The 16155-nt window shown below is 40.4% G+C and overlaps 1 protein-coding gene across 1 annotated transcript; it reads left to right on the forward strand.

Annotated features, from left to right (window-relative positions):
* Positions 1–1892: 1892 nt before the first annotated feature.
* moxd1l (monooxygenase, DBH-like 1, like) lies at positions 1893–16081 on the forward strand. The gene is made up of 13 exons (XM_049590584.1): positions 1893–2896; positions 4661–4807; positions 8298–8450; positions 8678–8761; positions 10161–10316; positions 10426–10531; positions 12451–12623; positions 12724–12812; positions 13431–13527; positions 13668–13727; positions 14149–14243; positions 14378–14489; positions 15327–16081. The coding sequence occupies exons 1-13, from the start codon at positions 2585–2587 to the stop codon at positions 15480–15482; spliced, it is 1740 nt and encodes a 579-aa protein (XP_049446541.1). The 5' UTR covers positions 1893–2584; the 3' UTR covers positions 15483–16081.
* The last annotated feature ends 74 nt before the right edge of the window (positions 16082–16155 follow it).

The raw sequence follows: 16155 nt of genomic DNA on the forward strand, positions 1-16155 counted from the left end.
GACAGCTCACAGCTGGCTCAACGGCTGAAAGGGAGTGACCCTGCACTCATTTCTAATGCTGCAGTCGACCTCTGCTGGACACTGTGTGCCATTACATCACAAGCAAGGTACAGTATTGATTGGCTACCTCTTGTGGTTGGGAAAGGACACTTCGCCCCGTCTATTGAACTTTGATTCGGGAAATCTCGAGAAATCTTCAACTTTCATTCTGCCTTGTCAAAATGTAATTACAGATATCATGAATTAGAGTTTTGACTCTCAATTCTTTCTCCAAGGATAGATCAAAACCTCAAAAATTCCCCCCAAAGAGTCAGCTTTTCAGATTAGATTAGATTAGATAGAACTTTATGACCTCGGAAAAACAGCCGTGTTTTCAGCTCTGTGACAATGATTTTCTAGCTGATCCAACAGTTTTTAAATACTTTATTTATCTTAGAGTATAAAGTACAATGTGTGTCTCTGAAATGCAGTGGAGTAGAAGTATAAAGTTGCATAATACATAATATGGAGCCTGTGCCAGTGGTGTCCTCAGACTTTTTTCATAGGGGTGGCCAGATAGGGCCACTGAGAATCTTGGGGTGGCACACCGAAACCAAAAGTCATAACTCAATTTCAGGAATTCAGTCATGCTGTTGAAGTGGTGGTAAAGCGGTTAGTGTTGTTACCTCAGAGCAAGAAGCTTGCATGTTCTCCCTGTGTCAGCGTGGGTTTTCTACGGATACTCCGGCTTCCTCCCACAGTTCAAAGACATGCAGGTTAACTGGTGACTCTAAAATGCCCGTAGGTGTGAATGTGAGTGTGAATGGTTGTCTGTCTCTATAGCCCTTTTTAGATGGGAATTAATAGTGCAAATTTGCAGGAAAGCTCAATCAGTCTTCTTTCAGCATTGGCAGTATAAACTTCTGTTTATACAGAATGCGCCTTTTTCGGGGCAATGGCGGGCGTGAGCAAGTAACAAAACATGTAACTCAGCGTGTGACGTAAACAGTGACGTGGGAGGGAAGCCACAGCTAGTCAGTCTTTTGGTGATTGTCTCATAAGTCGGCCCCATCCTTCATCGTTCCTGTCATCTGATGGTTAATGGCCTCTTCGTTTGCGAGGACTAGGAGGGCGCGCAATTCCTTGTCTCCTCAGTTGCTCATCTTTACAGTGTCTGTCAGGTTTCCGTTTTCCTCTTGCTACTAGCTGCTCGCTAATTCCTGCTGTCAGCTGTTTCCTGTTTATCCACCGCCAGTGGGTCACACGTGTGGCGTCATCAACAGCTCCACCCACAAGTCTTCAACAGCCCCTCCCGTTGAGGAAGGTTGCCTCGGTCTGTTTAAACTAAAAGGGTTCTGCCAATATGACTACCCTACGAGGCAGAAAAATTGGGTGCCTTGGATCAACTCGCCAATCCGGCTCTGTGTGTCTAAATGCTCGCAGCTTGCCGGCAAAGCGGCCCAACATTCGCAGAAAATCTGGCAGTGTAAAAGGGGCTTACAGTATGTGTCAGCCCTGTGATAGTCTGGCGTCTTGTCCAGGGTGTACCCTGCCTCTCACCCAGTGTCAGCTGGGATAAGCTGTAATGGAAAATGAATGGATGAATGATGAAGTATACAGGCTAGTTGAAAACTATGTCAATACAATTAAATAATTGCATACTGATACAATTTGGTTTGGGCCCCCGGGCATTTCACACCTGTAGGAGACCCGGAACACACTGGAGGGATTAAATATCTCACCTTGGGGTCCCCCAGGAGGAGCTGGAAAGCGTTGCTTGGGAGTTTTGCTTGGCTGAACTATTATCTGAGTTCAGCCAAATTATCTGATGTACATAGACTAATACTGACACAGTTAACAGTCTGAGTTCCACAACAATCCTATTCTAATACGTCATGTGTTTTCACAGCAGTCAGTTTTTGGGCTGTCTGTTGAAAAGTAAGAAATAGTAGTAAACACAAGAATATGAGTGCATTGCTGATTAAGATTCAACAGTGACTTTTAATGCTGAGTATACAGCACTCAAAGAATGATCACATTATTCACATTCCTGCATGATGAAACTGTCTTGGCTGGAGTCAAGTGTTTGATATTTGAGGAGATGAAGAGAGTTTTGGTTAGAGTCGGTATATTGACAGCACTGAGCCAGGCCAAAATGAAAGGTCCAGCTCTCATTCCTGCTCCCTCCTCGTCACCTCCTCATATATCAAACACCTGAGCGGTCTCATTTGTCTGCCAATGTGAAAGAACCGGCAGGACGGGTTGATATCAATGAGAGAGGGGCTGAGACGGGACACTGAAAGTAGGTGAAGTCCACCTGCAGCCTACCTGACCACAGCTTTCTGAGAGAGACAGAAAGGAGGTCTGAGTGTACATTATAGACTTGACTCAAAGACGGTGAACTTGCAGACTTGAAGCTTTTGAAGGAATCCTTGGGTTTGAAATCTGAATGTTTCTGAGGCCACAGCCAAAGTGACTAACAGTGATTTTTTTGTTCCACACGGGCAAATGTGAGATGACTGAGCATTTTCTTCATATCACCTGAGTGCATCTGGCAAAACAGGTGTGTCCCAGGAGGGTGGGAGGGTATATAGCAACAGAATCCATGGACAGAGAGCTCAGTTTGAAGATCTCCAGCACAGGCATCATGCTCTCTCTGCTCTCCTTCCTCTGCCTGTTCTCGGTCTGGACAAAGACAACAGGGGCGTCAGACCCCAACCTGCCCTTCATGGACTACCTGGACCAGAATCATTTGGTCTGCCTGAAGTGGGGCTATGACAACCTGCAAGGAAACATTACACTGAAGCTGACAGTCAACACGACAGGCTGGGTGAGCTTTGGCTTCAGTCCGAACGGAGGCATGCAGGGATCGGACATCATCATCGGTGGAGTTGGATCCAGTGGAACCTACTTCTCAGTAAGATATTAAGAACGACATGTGCTGCAGTTTGTCTCATGTCTCCTCTGTGCCTGGTACCCTAAAGTATCACAGGCAAAATGTCCTGAGATTAATTTTTCCATTATCATCAACAAACATACGCAACCTATGTTAGCCCTACAGACATGTAACATATGCACATATGGTATATTTAATTTCCATATATGAAATAGCCTATATGCACACATTAGCTCAAAACAGAGATATTGGAGCACTTCCATATATTGACATATATAATTAGCCTTTACAAATATGTATGTTTTTATATGTATAATACATTTGTTGCCATATGTCACATCTATAATTATTTAAACATAAAACATGTATGCGTTTGTATAAATGTCTAATATACAAATCGAACATGTATACAAATTTCATTTCTAAATACAAGGTCTGCACATATTGCACATGTTCTTTACTCTTACTTACTCAAGCTTACTTACTTATCAGACAGGATTTGAACTCCGGCCCTGGCGGGAAAGCTGATGTATATAATGGCAAATACAAAATATTTTTGAATGGATGTTGGATTTATGTTGATATATCAGTACATATAAAAAAACAGACATGCATGTCAAAATTAATAATAAAAATACGCATAAGTATGCAGAATTTTTGTGTGTATGTTGTTTTCAGAAACTTGCATACATGAATTTAATATATATTATAAACATTTATGCTAGCAACATCAAGATCAAGTTCAAGATTATCTTTATTGTCTACACCTATACTGCAGCCATAAAAATACAGTGTACATCATAGTAAATAAACAAATCAACATTATACATCAAATGTAACAACCAACAATGTCAATACAATTAAATAATTGCAACAATGACAAAACCAATCATTATTTAACCCTTTGAAACCTGGAGTGATGTCACTTTTCTTGTGCTGCTTTCAGACGCCTTTCACAAGTATTAAGCATTTAAACGTTGAGCAAATTTCTTTCAAAAACACTGGAAAAACATGTCAGACAAAAAAAAAAAAGATAAATAAAAACTAGGGAAAAAAGAAAAATGCTAGGGGGGAAAAATATAATAATTATTATTATATTTTAAAATTATGTTACAGAATTATTAGAATTTTTGAGCACTCTTTCCAAGTCTTTTTTTAAAACTAATTTTCTGTTTTTAATTTTCTCTTTTTACTAATTTCTTGCTAATTTTTGGCTTCATTTCGTTGCTCTTTGCCTTCCACCCAAGCTTTTAAAAGAAATCAAGCCAGTTTGCTCAGGTATCAAAGGGATAAAAGCTTTATAGACGTAGCCATGAATGAATTTAAAATCTGTTCAACCTGCAATGATGCGCTAAATCTCCTGCAAGAGGGCAGCAGCTATACATACATGTAATACCATATAAAATTTATCATAAAGATATTTGATATATATATATATGTATATATAATTTTAAATATTTTTATATCTTAAGTTCTAGTGTTAAACACTGTAGCATAATGCACATATTATTTTTATTTTTATTTTAATGTACATTTTCATTTCTATTTTCTTTTTTATTTAATTCAATTAGATTTAATTTAGTTTAGTTTAATCTTATTTTATTTTATTTTATATACTTCACTTTCATACTCTTATTCTTACTTCTTATCATTCTCTATTCTTTAAATTGGAGTGACTGTAACAAGTCATAATTTCCCCTCAGGGGTCAATAATGTATTTCTGATTCTGATATATTACATTTTTCTCTGGGGGATGTCTGAAAGTTTTGTCTTTTTATCCGTCAGGATCGTCATGCCACAGGGAACACCATGCCTGTGGTGGATGAGCAGCAGAGCTACACTCTCCTCTCTCTCAATGAAACTGACGGTCAAACCATCATGACCGTTAAGAGGACCATTCAGGCGTGTGATGACAAAGACTTCCATATCACTGTAAGACATTCAGATATTATATCTCAACATCTGACAGTATATTCAGCACATGTGGTATTAGATGGAAAGCTGTTGAGTCCCTGCAGCAATATTACATCAAAATATTGACAAAATATTGCTTGAGTATTCAGTGATGTATCCATTATTTGGTTTTAAAGGGGAACTACAGCCATTTTCAAAATTTATTCATGTTAACCCTATGGGCCCGAACGACGCCTAGTGCGTCCAAATTCACACCTGTTCTTCTCTATTGATTTTCTCCCGTGCGTCATAGCGAGAAGCCACGCATATCACGTGAAACAGCGGAATTGTAGCTTTCCGAGAAGGCGAAGCACTTGTTGGTAGTCCGATGTTTTCACAGCGAAAGAAAATGATAAAGTTACACTAAAATTATGTATAACAGAGCTTTCATACAGCTCTGCACACACATTACTCTTGGATGGATTACTCGCCAATGCAGGCTCACACAGAAATGCCACGCATATCACATGAAAGCGCAGGAGCAGAGCTTTCCAATGATACCACACACATCACTGTGCTGTCATCCCATCACGCTATAAATCCAGATTAATTGTCTACAAAATAAAAACCTGACGAATTTCTTTACAATCCATTATACAGATCTTGTTATCAGTCACTTCATATAGTGAGGAATATCGTATCTTACCACGTCTTAGGCTTGCGTGTGTTTCTCCCTGTCTATCCACATTTGTAGTCCGGCTTTCAAGATGCAAATATCTCCATATTGTCCAGTTGACACTCCATCAAACTTTGTATGACAAGACCAGCGCACTTCACCTTTGCGCATCCAGACAAGTGTAGCCTAATTGTGCATGCATGACAGGGCCATAGTCACCATATGTATTGAGGGGGACATGTGCCCCCCACCCCCTCCAACCCCCCCTCCCCCCGCCCCCACCCCCAATGCCCCAATTTTTTTTTTTACTGCAAACAAAGTGGGAAATATTATCTCGGAGGACATCATTGCACTTGGTTGACTATTTTTCTACGATATTAGATGTAAATATTGCATGTTTCTTTCAGATAAAACACATTTTTGACTTGTGAATGAGTCAATGGAATTTCTTGCAATAATGAAAAAATACTGGCAATCATGTCCGCCTGGCACAAACCACATGTTTTGGACAGCTGTGAAGTGACAGAATGTCCCACCATCATGATTCTTATATTGCCAGATTCCAGAGAGTCTCCCCTCTTCATATATGGCAGAATATGTCATTTTCTAGCTTGCTATGGTGAGATACATGTAAAAATGTAAGAATTTAGTCACACAGATTTGTTTTTTTCATTGATATAAAAATTAATATAAAATACAGGCACATAGAAGGACATGAAATGATGGCAAATCTGGATAGCCCAGATTGTCCTGAAAAAAAAAACAAGATATAGCATGTGTATGTAGCCTTTATAATGACTGTGATATGAGCTCCCAATCCCAAAACCAGAGTGCTAAAACTCATTTTTTTTATGTCAGAGGGTATAAAACAGGAATATCCAAAGTCTGGTTTGGGTGCCAATCGTAACCTGTGAGCTGATTTTAAACAGCTGGCAACACAAAGCAGGAACTATGCAATTGCATTCTGTGAGTCCACCAAATCAGTTGCCCATTCATATTCTATGGAGCAGCTCCAGACTTGACGCTTGATGACATCACAAGTTTGAGACTTACTTCTCTGGGCTGTAGCTTTGAGAGAGAGGAGCTAAAGGGTACAAATATTGATTGCAATTTCCGAGGCCATGGAAATATTATGCTGGAATTCATCATTTAGGTGGCGTTTAATCATCATTAATTTCTTCCTGTCAGGTGACAAGATCAGAAATATCCTCACTATACAATGTCAGAAAAATATCCATCTTGTTGATGTCACACTGGTTGAAACTTATACCGCCTGAAAGGAAAATTTATTAATGAATCATGTTTGTAAAAATGGTAGCCCCTCTAGGAGGCTACTGTATCCATGGCAACATCACATGCCAACAGGCCAACATTCCTCATCGACTAAGTACACCTCACTTAAACTTTGTTTGTTGTTTTACACCATGGAGCACAAACTTTTCCCTTTTCTCCACTGTTGTTGCTAATTCCTTTGAATTCTATGGTCTTTTGTATAGCTGATGTAAATCTACAATGCCCAGTATAGAGCTCAAGTTTCTTGCTTGTATCCATGTAAACTCTGTTGTAGGTTTTCCTTTGTTAGTGTCACCTGAATGTTCCTTTACCATGCATGGAACTGGGTGTTTTCATATATGAAGACAATAGCAACAAAAGGAGGCACACAAGATTTTGTTCGCATTGATTACCTGAAATACTATACTGTTTTGGTAATAACACCTGGCTGTATGTGTTGACATTTGTGGTTGCACATAGCAAATTGCAACATTAGAACATTGAAGTTTAAGAAATACAGTTTGGGGAACACAGGAACACATCAAATCTCTATCTGTATATCCTCCTGAAACCCTGTGTCCTCATCACATTTTGGGTTTACCGGACCTTATACTTCATTCTACTTAACTTAGACCCCTTATCCTAATCCCTTTTTTGTCCCATCTGGTGGTAGTAAGAGCACAATATACTTATCCATAAAAGAAAGATGGCAGCCATCTCTGCCAAGCAAAGTATCCAGTCCCGACACAGAAGTGGACAAGGCCCAAAACTTGATCATATTTTTTGGTTGAAACTTGTTTATTTATGATTAGTAATGTTTGTAGTTTGATATGGCAACACATTTGACCAACTTGCAACGTTAACAAGATAAGACACTGTTAATTAGTACTCCTTTGAAGGCACTGGGAATTTATCAGTTCGCTGAAGGACACTGGGACTTTATTATCATCTTGTTTGAGGACATTCGGACTTTATTATCGTCTTGTTTGAGGACATTGGGACTTTACTGTTGTCTCGTTTGAGGACATTGGAACTTTATTATTGTCCTGTTTGAGGACATTGGGACCTTATTATCGTTCTTTTTGAGGACATTGGGACTTTATTATCCTCTCGTTTGAGGACATTGGGACTTTATTATCGTTATGTTTTAGGACATTGGGACTTTATTATCATCTCGTTTGAGGACATTGGAATTTTACTGTTGTCTCGTTTAAGAACAATGGGACTTAATAGTCATCTCTTTGATGACATTGGGACTTTGTTATTGTTCTGTTTGAGGACATTGCGACTTTACTGTTGTCTCTTCTGAGGACATTGGGACTTTACTGTTGTCTCGTCTGAGGACATTTGGACTTTATTCTTGTTGACGATCTTTATTTATTATACTTATCAGGTCCTACTGATCCCAAATAGCTAGTAGAAATTAAAAACACATATAAAATAAAAGTTCGATTTCTCAGGAGTATAGGTATACTTATTGTCATCAGACCGATAGGTGTTGGACAGTCAATGACAGCCCTCTCATATTGTCGCTTTTGTATCGTATCATATTTGTTCACTAACATTTGTCTCTTTTTTTAGACTCAAGCCATTAAGGTGATCTATGCCTATGGACTAACAGATGAGATTGCTTACCACGCGGCCCGTAGAGGCACCAAGGAACTCAACCTGCTGAACTTTATGCCCAGGACGACCATAACCAGCCTCAAATATATCAATGCCACAGTGGACAATGTAGGAATAACAGATACTGATGGTAGACAAGGAATGTTTATGGGAAAATAAATAGATTTGTCATAATTTTATAGTGTATCTGAGATACATTACAGTTGTCACTTTTTTTTCAGTATTTGGATGAATGAACGGGAAACAATTCAAAAAATAAAAACAATTCTGATGTGAGTAGTCATCCAAATTAAGAAGAAGACTAACTGTGTTCTGTTTATCTTTATTTTTTGCAGATCACTATCCCTGCTAAATCTACTTACTACCACTGCAAGGTCATGAAGTTTCCTCCCTTACACACAAAACATCACATATATCAGGTAATTTCATCCTTTATTCATGTTACTGTCATCACACTTCAGTCACCTTTAATCAAGATCAACAATTAAAGGTTATTATTTGCATGAGATGTTTGATTTACACATAATACTACTCAGATTTTAAGTGAATTGGGGTTACAAATGCAAAACAAGTCTGACAAAAGCAGTAAGAGTGATAATCCATCATTGTTAACTCAACCCTCAAAACAAAAGCCATAACTGAATTTAGGGAATTTGATTTATCTGTTGATGTTTATAGGCTAGTTCAAAACTGTATCAATATGAGAGTTATGGAATCTCGCATACTGATAGGCTAAATTTATTTTTTTAATTTTACATTTAATGTTACTTATTATCTGATGTGCATAAATAAAGGGCCCTGACATACCAAGCAGACAGTTGGTCGGTTAGGGTCTGTTGCGCTAGTTTGGTGGTGTGTCCCACACTATTGGCGCTAGTTGGCCCGAGTTATTCAGCATGTTAAATCAACATCGGAGAAGGCAGAGTCCATTGGGGAGTGAAAACTCTCTGACTGGCTGTTCAGCTCAGCACAACAAGAGAAACATAAGTGAGGTAAGTAAACAATCAGCTTAAGTCAAGAGGGAGTAAGGTCAAAATAAACTTCCTGTATCAACTAAAATAATGTTTGTAATTGTTTGTGTTATTATTTGCTTGATCACGATAAATGTCATCTCATCATTTCAGCAACAGGTTGTGTTGTTAATGTGCTAAGAGGCTAATTGTCGGTCATCAGCTTTCCGAAATTATACATACTACTGCCCCCTGCTAGTATGGGGAGTTACTTCCTCCCAGGCAGGCGCAGATTGTACATGCTAGTTGCTTGTTACCTGTAGACTTTGCGTGTGTTCAGGTGCAACTTTTTAGGCAAGAAACAGACAACGTGAGGCAACACAAAAGTTGACTTTGTCACCACTGAGCCTCACTCCAAAGTCGTTGAAATCTGGCACCTGGGCAGTGACTTGTGGTGTCAGAAACCAACTTAAAAAGGCAACCTTTAACGTCAGCATGATACGCAGCCGATTGCCGTTAGAGTTAGTTAGTTATAGAACCCATTTTCATTCCGATATCTTGAGGTGAGTGTACAAAGGACCCCTTTAGAAATGGCCATGCTAGTTGTTCCCTGGCCAAAATTTAGCCTGACTTTGGAGCATTAGGAGACCCCTTCCTAGAAAGCGATGCTAACATGGTTAGCTTAAAAAAAATAGCATGCTGCAGCCTCTCGCAGTATTTCAGCCTCCAGTTATTTTTACCAGGGGGCCCAGTGGAAGGCCAGCAACTGTATTAGGGAAGACATGCTGCCCTACCCCTCTCGGTGGTGCCATTGTTGTATACCATTCTCTAAACCTTCTGTACCAAATCTCTTCTTACTTTATCTCAGATTGAACCAGTGATTGAACACACTGACCTCGTGCATCACATGCTGCTGTACCTCTGCCCTCCCTTTGTGACGGAGCCGTACGACAAGCCGTGCTACATGGGTGACATAGGGGATCACTGCTTCCGGGTGGTGGCTGCATGGGGAGTGGGAGGAGGGGTAAGGGAGAATCTAGTGTCCATCTGTGAAAGTTTAGATTCATTTAGTTGTCGATCTTGTTGTGATGCTTGTTCTTGAACTGATCCACAGTTTTTCCCTGAACCCTCAGGTATTCGAGCTTCCAGAGTATGCGGGTATTCCTGTTGGCGGTGCGGACTTAAATGATCAGTTTTTTCGGCTGGAAATCCACTACAATAACCCGAACAGTGACGAAAGTAAATACTGTAGATTCTTTTTCTTAATACAGTTACAGGTACGCATATATTACTGGCTCCAAATTAGACATTTATAGATTCTATGACAAATTTAATGGTTTAAGGAATGGCTCAAAATTAACCTCCTGAGACCCAGACTATTGTCTGGTATGTGTTTTTAATTTCTCCTAGCTATTTGGGATCAGTAGGACCCAATAAGTGTAAAAACTAAACATTGTCAACAATAATTAAGTCTCAATGTCCTCAGATGAGATGATAATAAAGTCCAAATGTCCTCAAAAGGGACAACAGTAAAATATACAAGTTTCAACCATACAATGTGATCAGGTTTTGAACCTTGTCCACTTTTGTGTCGGGATCAGTTGCAGACTGACTTGGCAGAGATGGCTGCCATCTTGTTTCTACATGGATTAGCGTATTGTGCTCTTACTACCACTAGACACAAACTACCACTAACAAGGACAACAGGTCAAAGTTAAGTAGAATGAAGTATAAGGTCAAGTAAACCCAAAATGTGATGTCCTCAAATGAGGACACAGGGTCTCAAGAGGTTAAAGAAGCAGAGGCTGAGATATCCTGATTTTAAGTCCCTGGTATGGGTCCCTGGGTCCTACACTTCCCATGATGCAACCAGTAGCATCTTTTTGTTTAACCCTTCCTGCCTTCCCCAGTTTGTAACACGGAATTCCCCTTGTAAGCGGCATATATATATCCAGGATGTCAAACTGACTCAGCAGCAACAACAGGTTAAAAAGACAAAGATAGTTAGAAGCTAAAGCCGAACTATAGGCTACAGATCACAGTGTAAAAGTGAACCACCACATCACTGCTGATCGCCACACAAGACAATGAATATAAAGGGAAACTTTGCCGATAGTGAACCACTTGTGTGGCATCGCAGTCTGTGCAGATGAACAGTGTTTGGCTTTGCCCCCGTGCTGCTGCCAGCACCTGATCTTCTGCAGTCGGACGAGCAGGGATCTCTGGGGAAGTCAAACAACGTTCATCTGCACACACTGCGATGACACAGAGCTGGTTGAATATCAGCAAAGTTTCCCTGCTTCCTTTCACTGGTTCCTGTACAGCAGGGTTGGTCTTTGTTTCACTGTTATAATCATTACAAAGCAAAAGCAGCATGTGTATACATTCAGTAGGCTATATCTTCAGTAGCTAGCTAACCCTACACTTTTCAGGGTTTGATTTTGGTTTTGGAACAGGGAAGAAACGTATATCTTTTTCCAACCTCTCCAGGTAACGAGTATCGAGTATGAGACGGCCCAATGCTACGTTATGATTGGCCAGTCTACGTCTGGGGATGGGGCTTAGCGAAGGGTCAATTACATTCATTCATTCATTCATTCATTTTCTAACCGCTTCATCCTCTTGAGGGTCGCGGGGGGGCTGGAGCCTATCCCAGCTACATCGGGCGAGAGGCAGGGTACACCCTGGACAGGTCGCCAGACTGTCACAGTGCTGACACATAGAGACAAACAACCATTCACGCTCACATTCACACCTATGGACAATTTAGAGTAATCAATTAACCTAGTCCCCAATCTGCATGTCTTTGGACTGTGGGAGGAAGCCGGAGTGCCCAGAGAGAACCCACGCTGACACGGGGAGAACATGCAAACTCCGCACAGAAGGGCTCCCACGCCCGGGATCGAACCGGCAACCCTCTTGCTAACCACCACACCACCGTGCCGCCCCGGGTCAATTACAATATGTCTAAAATTTATCATGTGATTTTGCCCAGTGACACTAAAATGAAACTGCCTACCCCAGCTTTAAAACAGTACTACATACTGTATATACAAAGTAATGGAGCACATGTCTTATTGTATTGTATTTCATTCTATACTCTCTTAATCACATGACCAAGATGCAGTGTTTTTAAACTCCTACATGTCTCCATATAGATAGGACAGACAGCTCAGGACTGAGACTGCACTATACAGCCGAACTCCGACAAAATGATGTGGCCATCCTGCACACAGGTGTGATGATAAGTCATCGAACACCCTACAACATCCCCCCAAGAGCTGCTCAATTCCACACCTATGGTGTGTGTAATACCAGTCTGTTTTCTCAGGTCTGTAGTGGTTTAATATAAATTTCAAATTGGGATAAGTTACGTTTAGTTTTGGTTGCTTATGACCCTGTTCCTTATAATGTTTGCTTTCCACCCCAAGCTTGTGAATCCTGTGCCTGACCTTCATGTGTTTGCTGTGATGCTGCACACTCACTTGGCTGGGAGGAAAGTCAGAGTTGCCCACTACAGGTAAGACAGAGAGAGGGGTCTTCAATTATGTCAGTCAATATCTAAGATGAAGAAGAAGAATTAAAACACAGTAACAAATTGTTAAGGGAATGTATAAGAATCAGCAAAAAAGGCACAAAACACCTCCAAAGAGACACAAAAGAACAACAAAAACAACCAAAAGAAGCAAAACATCCACAAAGTCTGCAGGTATTTCTCAATATCAAGTACGCCAAATTCAGACTTGCGCACTTGGGAGTTCGGACTTGGCAAGTTCGACTCGGGAGTACAAACTCCCAAGGACGGCTGCCATTGCCATTAGTCTGTGAGAAATGCATTCTGGGATACCTGGCTGTCAAAAGTCCACACAAATCACCTCCCTATGCATCCCCGATGGAACGGGCAGAGCAAGTTCACATCACATGCGACTGATGACGTTTCACAAGTCCGCAAGAACATAAGTACAGGCAAGAACACAGATTGAGAAATGACTTGTGTGTCTTGCTCCTATGCAGGAGAGGTGGTGGGGTCCTCGGCCTGTCTGTGCCCAGGGGCTCACTGTCTCATAATCCACCCCTAGTTGTGTACCAGAGTTTTCTTGTAAACATAACATTATGTCATACGTCTTGGTCTCTGTAGAGACGGAAAGCAAATAGACTTCTTGGCCTTGGATGAGAACTTCAACTTCGAGATACAGCAGGGCATCAGTTTGGGAGCTGTCAAGACCATCAAGCCGGTAAGTCTCCATTGCATCTATGCCCAAATATGTTACAAGGCTGTTTTCAGTTAGTTATCATGTATTTGGGCTGTTAAAACTATATAATATTAACGGTGCCCTCTAATTTATGATGTCACATTACTTGCCTCCCATTACAGGGTGATGAGATTGCAGTGGAGTGCACCTACAGTACAATCGATCGCACCAAAGTCACCACGGTAGGTAAACACTGCATGACCTTTGCTAATACACACACAATGTGCTTTAAATCAGTGGTTCCCAGCTGGTCCAGCCACAGGGTCCAGATTTCTCCTCAGTCATTTGTTCATGTAAGCATAATCATAATCATACCAAAATCTGTCCCTCCTTTGTTGACCTATACCGGACCCAGAAGTCGTCCTATCGGGACCCAAACCTATAACCGGTATCTAATTACTTTCAGTCACGTTAACCCTTAAACACATTTTGAGTTTCATATACCTTTGGAAAGAGGAGATTCTTGGCTTTCTAATTATATCCTTATTGTTTTTGTACTTCAAATACTAAGCAAAATACATTACATCACATTACATTATGATTGTCTCCTGAGGAACGGTCTGGAGTGTCAGAAGGTGTTGACTGAACATTTTTCTCCCTCAGATGGGGTTAGCAACTACTGATGAGATGTGTCTGGCCTTCCTGCTCTACTATCCTGCAATACCGATCAACACATGTGTTAGCCACCCGAATACAAGGTATCTATCAATGAACACAACCCTAATATTTCTGCTGAGTCTGGACCTAGCACCAGTGATGGTTTAAAGTAGTTTACAGGTTATATACATTATATTTTTTACAAGCAGATGTCTCTTGGTTTGCTTTTTTTTAGTAGCTCTGATAGAACGTCCATAGTGCCCCCCACTTCAGACCCGGATGACATTGCTGCACAGGAGATGTTCCTAAAGAGCGTTAAACAAATGCAGTTAGTCAGTGATGACAATGTAAGTAACAGTCTGAATGTTTCTCTGTATTTTCTTTTCTACCTCCAGCCTAATAATGACGTTTCTGTTGAGGATTTATTGTCTTTTGAAAGGTCCAGTGTGCAGGATTTAGGGGGATATCTTGGCAAATTGGAATATAATATGATAAGCATGTTTTCTTTCTTGTATAATAACCTGAAAATAAGAATCATGTTTTCGTTACCCTTGAAAGAGCCATTTATATCTACACAGAAAGCAGGTGCTCATCCACAAAGTCCGCCATGTTTCTATTGTGGCCCAGAACAGACGAACCAAACACTGGCTCTAGATAGGGCCATTTGTGGCATCAGACAGCGTCAGAAAAACACTGACTGTTTTAACATGAAACTGCTTCATTCAGTGTTTTTACCTGTTGAAATCAGTGGGTCTGTTTGTTTTGGAGAGGAAGAGACCTCTGTGAATAATCTGGCTCCTGGTAAAAACCTCTTGAACATCTGGATCTTAAGTTATCAGAGAAAAAAGGTGAGCACACATTAGCTGGTGCTGAGCTAGCGACCCATCTCCTAATTTGTTTCATGAAACTGCTTTGCTCAGTGTCTACTGGTCTTAATCACCTGGTCCATTGGTTTTGGAGAGGAAAAGACCCAGTGACAACCTCCTGAACTTTGAACACTGACAGAATTCTAACCAGGAGAAGTTTTAGCTGGTTACAATCTGCAATCCTCAGCGCTAGATGCGACTAAATCCCCCTAAATCTTGCACACTGTTCTTTTAAGAGTTTGTGGAGTCCTCGGTCATTGCCTCCACCATGTATCACACAAAGCTGTATTTCTATGTTATATCATTTCTTTTTCATAGGTCAACTTTGCATTCAGTGGAGATGGCATCATCAGGGAGATGATGAAGACGCCGACTGTCACTTGTCAGAACAACTCGGCAAGCAAAGTTGGCACTTCCTGGATTCTGAACCCAGCAGGAATTGTGCTTTTGCTGCTCTGGATTGCGACAATGTAACGTGGTGGTGTGAGCGACAGATGCAAACCATTGCAATCTTGAAAAAGGGAGGCACAGTTGATAAAAAAAAATCTGTTGTACCCAGCTGAGTATATTCAACTTTACAGGACAGGGTGTAGCCTATAGCATGTGTTTTTATTTTCTCTGTTCATAGCATATGTTTTCTGTTTGGCATTAATTGTTAACAACAGAGCAGAAATCTGTTTCTTAAAAGCACAAAAAAGTTAACTGCTACACACATTTATTACATTTTATGGTAGTTCAGTATCACCCTACATGATCAAATGTATACTTTAATATCTATTGTATTGTACCTCGAATCTAAAGTTTTTTCACCTGAGCTACATGACATACACTGTGATAGAAGGTTTTATCGATATCACCCAGCTATATTATATTTTTCTAATTCCATTTTAGCATATGCCATGATTATGTATTGGAATATATGGCATACAACATATGCACTTATCTCTGTTTGTGTACTTGTATTGTATTGTGTTCATGCCATGCACTGTAAGCTTAATTGCTGATATTTATATGTATACATTTATATAAAGTAGACAATCATTTCATGAGTTATGATTTAATAAAATATATAAACACCCCAACTAAACTGGTGTTAGAAGAAAGCAACACCAAGTGGATGCAAGTGTAGTTCCACAGTCTGACCACA

The sequence above is a fragment of the Epinephelus fuscoguttatus genome, linkage group LG11 (assembly GCF_011397635.1).
Source record: "Epinephelus fuscoguttatus linkage group LG11, E.fuscoguttatus.final_Chr_v1".
In the NCBI taxonomy this organism is placed as follows: domain Eukaryota; kingdom Metazoa; phylum Chordata; class Actinopteri; order Perciformes; family Serranidae; genus Epinephelus; species Epinephelus fuscoguttatus.

Excerpts from the sequence above, each read along its gene's own strand:
- moxd1l (XM_049590584.1), top strand. The coding sequence starts at position 2,585 with ATGGACAGAGAGCTCAGTTTGAAGATCTCCAGCACAGGCATCATGCTC. Across the intron at positions 4,808-8,297 it reads ACAAAGACTTCCATATCACT|ACTCAAGCCATTAAGGTGAT; the intron begins GTAAGACATTCA and ends CTCTTTTTTTAG. Across the intron at positions 12,813-13,430 it reads GTCAGAGTTGCCCACTACAG|AGACGGAAAGCAAATAGACT; the intron begins GTAAGACAGAGA and ends TGGTCTCTGTAG.